We start from the raw sequence: 10,815 nt of genomic DNA, 5'->3' as shown, positions 1-10,815 counted from the left end.
TATTTTGTAGATGGTATAATTAACCACAAATTATAACAGAACTGAGAAATTATTGAAAATTAAGAACATTCAGTGAGGTCGCTAGTTTCACAAGTATATAATTAAAAATAATTTTTGTATGTAAGAACAATAACTAGAAAAATATAATGAAAAAATATATTTACAGTAACAAAATTGTGTAGAACTTATGTGAAAATTAGAAATATTTACTAAGTAATACTCCAATAAATGAACAGTCGTTTCTAGAAGGGAAACAAAATTTGTAAAGTTAATTTCCTCACATAATTTATAGGATTAATCTATTCCAATTAAATACCAATGTAAAAATTTGGGACACCCAAAAAGAGCAAAACTGCTCAAGAATCCTTAAAATCACATATCACAGGATTGGTCCTATGAAGGCACCGCTAGCCTTGCCTCTGGGCAGACAAGTCAGGGAAGCCTGGATATTGGGAGGCCAAAGAGAACAAATATTTGCTACAATGAAGATACTGGAATCCTATTTCTTGAAGGGCAATGTGAGCGAGCCACAGGAGACATGATTTCTAAAAAGACTCTGTGAGGTAGTGACCACTCACTGCCAAAGATCTGACAACTGCTTAGAGGGGAATTAAGCATATGGTTAAGTTACTGAGCAGCCACGGATCCAAGCCAGTATCTCCCTCCACCTTTTCAGGATTTTGGGGTTTCCTCCCTAGGAAGTTTTCTTCTTGGCTTAGCAGAGGGATAAGATTCTGAAGAGCTTTTCCAGTAGTAGGGACAGGTGGCTGGGCCTGAGCAATCTAAACTTCTTTTGTGGTATGGGAAAGGCAAGAGTGGGCTGTTGAGTAATTACTAGCTGGACAAGAAACAGTAAGAACAGCAGATATTTAAAAATTATGTTGTGAAAAGGATTTTTGTAAGTCACTTTTCACTGTAAATTGCAAATGTTACTGAAATTGATCATTAGTTTATACCACATACAAATGTCAGAGTAAGCCTTCGACATTCAATTGCTGTATATTTTCCTATATTCCAAAGTAAATAATCCCTCTCAACACTCAAGTTTTAATAGGGTGTTCTTAAAGGGTTATATGAACTGATAACAGCTGTTGGCTTAACAAATCAGTAGTTTGGTTCTTTTAGGGGAACACTAGTCCAGAAAACCTTTGCATTATTCCTCTTTTCTCATGTGTGAATTCATATGTGTGGTGGGGGAGCTGGGAATGGATATACTTTCAGTACACAAGAATCACTGTTCACCTTGCAGGTAAGCAGCCTCCAGACTCATATTAAAATCCTTTCTCTGGAAAGGGATATATAACCTATACATTGTTGTAAGTTCATAAAATAAAACTCCTTAGTCCAAAAAGCCTGGATGCTAACTAACTGAGGTATAGCCCTTGAGGATGTTTTCTTCCCTGTGAATTTTTTTACAATTTGAGGTTTCAGCCAAGATGGGTATTTATCCAATTTTGGCTACTATGAGGTTTTCACATATCTCTATCTTTTCAGACAGCCTGGGAATTCAGAATTCCTTATAAAACATTTCAGGTTGAGGCAGGACCATCAGATCTTTCCCGATCCCATTTCTGCTTTCGGGTTTTACATGCCAAGTGGGTTTTCTCGTGCCGGGTACAGTTTGACAACCGACCAAATCTTCTCCCACATTTTTTGCAGCCATATGGCCTCTCAGCCACATGACTCTGCAGATGAAGCACAAATTCTTTGTTCTCTGGGAAGGTTTTCCCACATTCTGGACACTTGAATATCTTCTTCCTTATATGGATTCCTTCATGGCGACTCCGATGAGAGTTTTGACGGAAATTTTTTCCACACTGAGAACATGAATAAGGTTTCTCTCCTGTATGGATTCGCTCATGTTTGTTAAGGTTTGTTTTATGATTGAAGCTTTTCCCACAGTGACTACAGTCATAGGGTTTTTCTCCAGTGTGGGTCCTCTGGTGGGAAATAAGGTAAGAACTTTCATGAAACTGTTTCCCACACAGTGGACAACTGTACCATCTTCTTGTTCTCCGATTTCGGGTAAGTGCGACAACATTGATATCCACATATTTTGAGAGTTCCTCTAGTGGAGTATCATTTTCAATGGTAACTAAAAGATTTCTCATTTTCTTTTCCTTTGGAATGGATGTATTCAGTCTTTTTTCTTTATGACAATCTGGAGGTTGCTTGGAGACTATGAAACAATCCATTTCATCACATTCTGAAGACTTTTCTCTATTATCTTCATCCTCAGGATTACTGTCATTGACTTTGAAACAAAGAGAGAATTTAATAATTTTTGAGAGATATGACACCAGGTAGGGAAAAAACAAGTCTGATTTCTCATGCAATAATAACCTTGCAAGTCACAGATCTGAGGACTGGCATATAATTGCCATCAACATTCCTTTCCTACTTTTACTGAGGGTAGAATACATGACTGATAAATCTCCCCATATCCCATGATGCAAGCACACAGTTTCTTTTCACTTAAAAAAAAAAATGAAATGAGTGGGACTATACTGAAAGACTTCGTATGTTTGTTTTCTGAAGAGGCACCAACTACTCATTCAACAAGATCACACTGACCTTATAGTCTATGTAGAACAGGAGTCCCCAGTACCTGGGACACAGACCAGTACTGGTCTGTAGCCTCTTAGGAGCCAGGCTGCACAGCAGGTGAACCATGAGTGAGTGAGTGAAGCTTCATCTGTATTTGCAGCCACTCCCCAGTGCTATATCACCACCTTTGTTCCAGCTCAGAACATCAGGCATTAGACTCTCATAGAAGCACCAGTCCCTGGTGCCAAAAAGGTTGGGGACCACTGAGTAGAGTACTGAGCTAAGTACCAGGAGATGAAGGACATAAATACTAAAGGGTACTACTCATAATCCCTAGGAGACTGGTAAGTGAATAGTAAGATGAGTTACTTCCAGGTTCTCATTACATTAAATATTATAGAATCATAGTATAAGACAATATTATAATATCCTATATAGTGAAAGACTAAGCAATTAAAATGATGAAAAATAGCGAAGGCACAGCATAGTCACACAACGGATTATTATTTGGGAATTAAAGTGATTATTATAACTGATAAAACTACGATAGAGGTCAATAGTGGTCTTTTGGGGGGAGGAAGGAAAGTACTAACTAGGAGGGGGCACAAAATTTCTGAAGTGCTAGGAACAGTCAATTTTGGGTGGTGTTTAGACAAATGCGTACATTTTGTGAAAATCTGAGCTGTACACTTATGATTTTTACTTTTCTGTATTTATATTATGTTTCCAAAAACTCTGTGTAAATAGCATTATAAAAACTAGGTAACAAGTCTTCCTCTATAATAGTTCAACTTAAAATCAGAAAAAAAAATATATCGGTCTTTCAAAATCTGATCAATTTCTATTCTGTTTTCTGGCCATTTTCTTATGACTTACTTTTACAGTTAACTCTAATATATTTGGAGTTTAAAATCACAGTTTGCCATGTTTATAAGTCTAATATTGGTAAAGCCAGCCAGAATATCCACTTCTACCTTTTTAAAAAACTTGACTGTATGTTACAGTATAAATTTGGTGGGCACTGATCTTTACATGGTTTTAGTTTTCCCATTTAAACTGGTGTCTAATATTTAACAATAAAACATTTCTACTTCTATTTTATAGCCATTCTGAATGAGAGCTTTCATTGTTTCACTTAAGAATGCTATAATAGTTACATATTTATTTTTATCTACCTACTTTAAAACTATTAAATATACTAATGTTTTAGTTGATCTCTTTAGATTTTCTAAGTACAGATCAGGGTTTGTACTAAGTACAAAAAGGGTTCCCTCACTTTTCAATATTTATTCTTTTGAACCCTTTTTGCTTCCAAAGGGCTAAATATGTTTTGAGGACATTTTATTGAAATTCATGTTTTTTTTTTTTATTTTCCTGAAAGTGTCAATGAATATTTTACATTCTTTTAATGTACTAATTTTTAAAATTAAAAAAGTGAAAAGGTATACAATGAGGAAGTCTCACTCCAGTCCCTATCCCATCCATTCTATAGATCCCCCAGACAGGTTTTATTAATTTCTTTTTAGTCTTTCATTGTTTCTTTAGGCAATATATTTTTTTCTCCTTCTTTCTTATATAAGATACATACTATATATTTTTCTGCTTCTTGTTTAATTTCAATCATTACATTCCAGTGCATAGAGATTATCACAGTATGATGTATGGACATACCATATTCAACCCTGCAGAAACACCTGGGTTGTTTTCAACCTTGTGTTTTTACAAACAATACACAGTGAATAACCTTTTCTGAACATTATTTTCAATGTGTATTGCTATTATCTGTAGGTCTGAGTCCCAGAAGCGGAACTGCTGGATCAAAGGACTAATGCATCTGTAATATGGGTACTTACAGATTCCCATACGTAGGGACTGTACTCTTCTGCATGCCCACTAGCAATATAGCTCCCAACAACCTTACCACCAATGTGTTATGTTTCTGATCTGTAAATCTCAGATAAAAAAAAAAAAGGTAATTTGGTAGGGGTTTCATTTGTATTCCTAATTATGAGTAGGGCTGGACATATTTTCATGTGTTTAAGGGTAATTTGTATTTCTAAGTGAATCTGTTGGACTTTCTCTTCCCTATTTCTAGGAACTTTTTCTATGATATGAATTATAACTACTTCCCCCAATTTATTGCATTTGTGTATATATTTGTTTTAATTTTTTTACTATAATGCCTTTAATTTATTGAGCTTTTCTTTTTGAGCTTTGATTAGAAAAGCCTTCCTACCCTATGGTTATAAAGAAATTCACCTATATTATTTAACTCTGCTTTTTTGGTATTAAAAAATTTAAAACTTCTGACTTATTCGTTTTTCTTGGTGTGCAAAGTAAAGTATGATTTACCAAATGGCTACTGAGTTGTGCTCTAACACCTTTTATCAAAAAGTTCCTTCTTACCTTGCTGAATGGAGATTCCAACTTTACCACAAACTAAATCCCCAGTGTATTTGAGGCTATTTCTGAACTTCTTATTCCATCCCATTGGTCTGTTTACTCACATGCCAATATCACACTATTTTCATGACACAGGCTTTGGACTTAGAGGATGCTTTAACACCTGATATAACTAGAACCCCTCCTGCCCCACTGCTCTTATTTTCAACTTTCCTGGTTGCTTGCATTTATTTTTCCATTTGAATTTCTTATCAGATTGTCTAGTTCCAGGGGGAAAAGTCCTATTGGCATTGTTATAGGAATTACATTGAATTCATGGACCAACTTGGGGAGAACATATCTTTTTATGTTAAATCCTCCTAGCCAAGAACACAGTACTTCTTTCCATTCATTCGAGTCTACTGTGTCCTTTAGAAATATTTTAAAGGTTTCGTCATAATTTTTGCACATTTCTTAAGTTTATTTCTAGGTGTTTAATCTTTTTTGTTCCTATTTTATATTGTGTTTACATATATGAAAGCTAATGATTTCCATGTACTGTAATAATTTCGCATCCTATTGCTATACCGAATGCTGTTATTTTTGTAATGAGTTTTCAGTCATTGTCTAGGGTTTTCCAGCTACATAATTATATCATATGTAAATAGATGTAGTTTTCTCTCATCCCTTCTTATACATCTAATTTCTTTCTCATTTAACTGCACTATAATACTGAAATACAATATTAAATACAGCAGTAGTGTTTGATAGTGGGCTTCATTGCTATATTCCTAATTTTAGTGGGAATGCCTCCCAGTACTTCCCATGATGATGATGCTGGCTGAAAAGATATTTAAGTACCCCATTAAGGAAATATCTAGTAAGTACTATTTTGTTAAGTGTTCATATGAAAAAGGGGATTGTATTTTGTCAAATACCTTTTCAATAACTATGAAAATAATCATAGGACTTTTCTCCTTTTTATTATAAGATGGATTATATTAATAGACTTTCTAGTATTAAATCATTTTTGCATTCCTGGAATAAACTTTATTTGGTCATGGCAGTTTTTTATCAAGCTGTGGTATCCTTGTTACACTAATTTCATAAAATGAATTTGGAATTTTTCTTTTTCTATGCTCTAGAATTTTTTATAATATTCGAATTGTCTAGTTTTTTAAAATTTACAAAAATTTTCTGTGAAACTGAGGCTTGTCGTTTTTCTTGAGTTGGGGGCTAGTTTTTGACAATTTCAATTTCCTTAGTGGAAACTGGTTTATCTGTTTTTAAATCTTTCTATTAGTTCCTCCATTTTTTAACTTGTTAATTTCTAATTTAACATTTATTAATACTTTGTTTCCCTTTATCTTGTTTTCCTAACTTTGAGCCAGAGGCTTACTTACATTTTTCTAAGTTAACATACATGTTTTTACACCCATGAATTTTCTTCTGAGTACCACTTTAGGTTATACCATAGATTCAGATAATAGTGTTTTCTATATAAATTATGTAATTTTAATCTGTATTTCCCCTTTGACCCAAGGTTACTTAATAGTTTTTAAAATTTCTAGGTGGAACTTTTTCTCCCCCAATTTCATTAATTTCTAGTTGTATTGTGATAGATCTTATTATGTTACTTTTACTCTTTGTAATTTATTGAGGTTTTTTGTTGCAGAATATGTAGTCAATATGTAACAATCTTGTAAAGGTATATTCTTTTACCACAGTACAGGGTAGATATAACCATAAGAACTAATTCACTGACAGTTTAAGTGTTCTACATTTCCAATTATTTTCATGTAGTTCACCTGACTACATGAGGACACACAGTCTGTTCTCTTCTCTCAAGGGCTCTTTGATTCCTGTCCCTACAAAGCTTATTCCCTTACACTTTTCCTTTTGCAAACTGACCAAATGTTATCATTTCAACTATCGGCTATATGTTGATGACTCCCAAATCCCTACATCCTTATACCCGACCTCCAATCCCCAATGTCCAAGTGCCCAGAAGATAATCTTATTTTATTTCCTGCTATGGAAAGAAAATCCATCTTCTTCTAAACTCTGCTCCTGGGTCCAAAACCTGCCTCGACCTCATCATACTTCTTTATAATTATAATGGGTTCACACTGTTTATCTTTTTATATGAATAACTCATCTTATAAAACAAACTGTAAACTCTTGGAGGGCAGGAATGGAACAATATGTATCTTTTTAATCAATTCCATATGTATCTTTTTAATCAATTCCATAACCCAAGTCTTCCTGAGGAAAAAAGTGGCATTTTGAGGGCTCCTGATTCTAGGGTAACATTGTACTTCTAGAGAAAAGCTGAAACATCTCTAAGCAGCTTATGGAGAAGTTCATATGTAACACTGAGGATACTTATTATCCATTACTGGGAAATGAGTACAAATGAAGAAGGCCCCATTCACTTACTATATAGGAAACTAATTGACGAAGTTATGAAAATTCAGCAAGGAAGGCAGTATAGCTCAGGACCAAGACTGCAAGCTCTGATGTTAGATTCCCAGAGTCCAAATCCCTGTTCCACTACTTATTGCTGTGTGACCTTTAGCAAATGTCTTAACTTTTCTCTGCTTCATTCCATCATCTGTAACATAATAACTCCTATACTTCACAGTACTAATAAATGCATGCAAAATACTAAAGTACAAAGACTAATGTCTAGCTCATAATGGCACACAAATGCTTAATAAGTACTAGATATTATTTTCATTAACATTGGAATAGATTTTCACTTATAGTAGTAGGCCTCAAAGTTTTGGACATCAAGAAAATAAAAAGACTTAAAAGAGTTTGCTACAAGTCCAATGAAAACACTAATTTAAAATATACCTGTTGGGAAAATAGCTCTGGATCTGGAAAACAGATACAGAAACAATATGCCTGCATTTTCTATCTGAATGTTTGATGGTAGTATACCAGCCGTAGCTCTTGCTTACCAAGATAAGTCTCTTTAGCCCTTGCTACCCCCAAGATACAGGGAAAATGGGCACCTGCAGATGGAGCAGGCTCTGCCGCATGGGAAAAATTAAACATATGTGTGAACATGCGTTTAGGTGGTGTGAATGGTGTCCTGAAAAAGTCTGAGATGAAGTAAAACATGCTTTCCCTGTAGCATTCAATCTGAACATAGAAGGGACTTGATTTCTTACCCAGTAACATCATCTCCCCAACACTCTCTTCTTCCTTCTCTGAGGTGGACTGTTGAGTAGGATTCAGGCTCACACATTCTTCTTGGGAGTGAAATACATTTAAATCCTCAAAGACCACCAGCTCCTGAAAGAGCAACAGGCACCCTTCTTCTTAGTAACAGAGGTTCCTTGACAGCCCTGGTGATAAGACTGAGACCCGAAGATTAGGGAAAGGACAATGAAAGAGATCTGTAAGTCCCACACAGATGCAGCCAGACAGGAAAACCAAGCTCAAAGGGAAACTAAAGGAAAAGCAGAAGAAAAACATCAAAGGAGGCAGTGAAGAACAAGTCTACTCTCTTTGCTGACTCCCAGGAATGTGTTTTTATACAGACTGGTTGAACAAGGAGGACAGCAAGAACAGAGAAGGTGATATACTCAAATGGTGAATAGGAAAACCAAACCCACCTCAGGCTCAGCTTTCAAGCACAGAGACACTGTCTCTTGTTTCTGCTGGATTCTTTCTCTGGTCAGAATCTTCACTAAGGGACGACGTTGCACTGGAGAAAGAGAAGCTGTAGTTAATGGAAAAGTCAGTGACTCTGCTATGGAGACTCTACCCACACCCTGAGGCCAGGCTGTCCTCACTGCTTTGGCAGGAAACTCATGGCCTTTTCTGCTCCTATAAGCCAAGTCAAGCTGTAAATCACAGGGTCTTGAACCTATATGGGGTCTCATTATGAAAAGAATGAATCCTCTAAGTACCTTTTAAAATTCCCATTACTAGTAATGGGGGAAGGTAAAGTTTAAGGTGCCCACAACAAGCACAGAATTTCCAAAATTCTACATAAACTGAAATCAATTCAAGAATCCTATCCATCTATTTATCCTAACCCCACAACCTGAATGTTTGTAGAAAACTGATACTACAGAAGATACACACTGTTTACACTCCCAGTAAACCACTCAAGCTCCAGCTTGAAAAAAGATACCACCTTGTCCCAATATGTTTACTTATTACAATCAACTCCTTTTCTCAATACTCACCATCCTAACTGGAATTCACTACTAGCACAGAAGCCTATTTTACTCAGTCCCCCCAATACCATCCCTTCTCTTCTAGTGAAACAGAAGACTGTTCTTACCTTTGTTCTGCAAGTTTGAGCTCACATCCTTCATGATAACCAAGGTCTCCTTAACTTTCTCACTGGGCTGGACCAGGCCAGGCTTGGGCAAGAAGGTGAGGAAGTGCTCCAGAACCAGCTGGTGGATGGTCTTGGGCCCACCAGTAGCATCTCGAAGTAGGTCTTGGCCCAGCTTGGAGTTTGGAGGAACTCTCAGTATAAAGGACTGTTTTGGCTTCGGGGGCATAGGAAACACTTTTGCAGCCATAGTATCTTGAAATCACACACCACACTTGTTTCTGCAGAGCTTCGAAAGCCAACTCTTACTAAAGGAAATCTGTCGGAAAGCTGGAGATGACAGAAATCATGGGTTACCCACAAGATTGGGCAGGGCATGCTTACAATCCAATATATGGCTTGAGTAGTGAGACCACATGAGAGCTAAGTTAGAAAGGAAGACAAGCTGGGGTAGGGAACTCTTAACTGAAACGCAACGTCCTTGAATGGGATACTTTTAACAAAGCCTGAAAGGAAGATCCTGAGAATAAAGCCAGAGGATGTTCGAACCTCAAGGGCTGAATGAAAGGAAGTAAAGGCAAGCGGAAGAAGACCAAGGGCCATCCTCCAAGGAAATACAAACCGCAAACTCAACTGGGAAGAGCTGTTCAATTTCAAACTCATGCCGATAGAAAGAGCAATGGGCTCGAAGCTAGAAAATCGGGGGCCCGATATCGAGGGCATATGCTTACAAGTCAGTTAGCTTGGCCACAGAATCTGACCGAAGGTTCCTCGTATGCCATTCGGGGGAAGGGAGCAGTTGATGTCTCAAGTACCAAACGCAAGCCCCCATGAGGTGTCCACATGTGGCCTGTTGACTCCTTAACGTTGAGAAAGCACTGCTGAAGGCAACAGGAGACATCCCAATACGGGCCACCGGGCCTGGCACACAGTAGAAACTCTCCCATCGGTCAAGGGCCACCTTACCGCAAAACCCAGCAGGGGCATTGCCTGGGGCGCGCTCCCGGCTCCCCATCACGCCAGGCTCCTCTATCAAAGGACCACGCTCCGACCCCCAGAGGGGCCCCAGAGGCCATCTCAGCCGGGTTCCCGCCCTCCCGGAACACCTTACCTGTTGGAGGCTCTGCTGCACCTGGACGCTCAATGAGGGCGGCCCAGAGATTTAAGCTCAGGAACACACCAGGAAACTAGGAGCAAGAAGCCGAACTCTCCCCTCGCCCTTCCGAATGTCCTCACAGGTCGCGGACGACTATTGGTGTGGGCCACCGTCAGTTGGGGAGCACAGCCGGGACGCAGTGCTTTCTGGGAGGCCAGGCACCTCAGCAGCTGTGACGTAACGCCCGGTTCCTGGTTTCCGGTGCGATAGCCTGGTCTCCCCGCTCGGAGCCAGCAATCTGCCCTTGAAAAGGCGAAGCCGTAGGCCAGCCGACGGAGCTTTCAGCACCAGGAGGAAGGCCAGGCTGGAGGCAGTCATTTTCTCTGTGCCTCTACTGAGAAGACGGAAAACAAAAGGCTAGCTCCATCCTTCCATGACAGGCTGGTAACACTCCAGGTACGCGCTACATCTAGAGGCTCCTGGGAAACGT

The 10,815-nt window shown here is 38.2% G+C and overlaps 1 protein-coding gene across 4 annotated transcripts; it reads right to left on the bottom strand.

Annotated features, from left to right (window-relative positions):
* Positions 1 to 10,562, bottom strand: ZNF200 (zinc finger protein 200). Of its 4 annotated transcripts, none has more exons than XM_016122286.2 (6): positions 10,341 to 10,562; positions 9,961 to 10,110; positions 9,233 to 9,559; positions 8,556 to 8,647; positions 8,109 to 8,232; positions 1 to 2,254 (listed from the first exon to the last, which is right to left on the bottom strand). In XM_016122286.2, the coding sequence occupies exons 3-6, from the start codon at positions 9,477 to 9,479 to the stop codon at positions 1,530 to 1,532; spliced, it is 1,188 nt and encodes a 395-aa protein (XP_015977772.1). In that variant the 5' UTR covers positions 9,480 to 9,559; positions 9,961 to 10,110; positions 10,341 to 10,562; the 3' UTR covers positions 1 to 1,529. The 4 variants fall into 4 exon arrangements, with proteins under 4 accessions (XP_015977772.1, XP_036081677.1, XP_036081678.1 ...); XM_036225784.1 differs by having other exon boundaries at positions 9,961 to 10,107; XM_036225785.1 differs by having other exon boundaries at positions 9,961 to 10,089.
* Between the last annotated feature and the right edge of the window lie 253 nt (positions 10,563 to 10,815).

This window comes from Rousettus aegyptiacus, unplaced genomic scaffold (assembly GCF_014176215.1).
Source record: "Rousettus aegyptiacus isolate mRouAeg1 unplaced genomic scaffold, mRouAeg1.p scaffold_m13_p_8, whole genome shotgun sequence".
NCBI classification, from domain to species: Eukaryota; Metazoa; Chordata; class Mammalia; order Chiroptera; family Pteropodidae; genus Rousettus; species Rousettus aegyptiacus.
The sequence above is the reverse complement of the archived record's forward strand: the minus strand, read 5'-3'. Positions and strand labels throughout refer to the sequence as shown.

Excerpts from the sequence above, each read along its gene's own strand:
- ZNF200 (XM_016122286.2), bottom strand. The coding sequence starts at position 9,479 with ATGGCTGCAAAAGTGTTTCCTATGCCCCCGAAGCCAAAACAGTCCTTT. Across the intron at positions 8,233-8,555 it reads GCTTGAAAGCTGAGCCTGAG|GAGCTGGTGGTCTTTGAGGA; the intron begins GTGGGTTTGGTT and ends TTGCTCTTTCAG. Across the intron at positions 2,255-8,108 it reads TGGGGAGATGATGTTACTGG|TCAATGACAGTAATCCTGAG; the intron begins GTAAGAAATCAA and ends TTTGTTTCAAAG.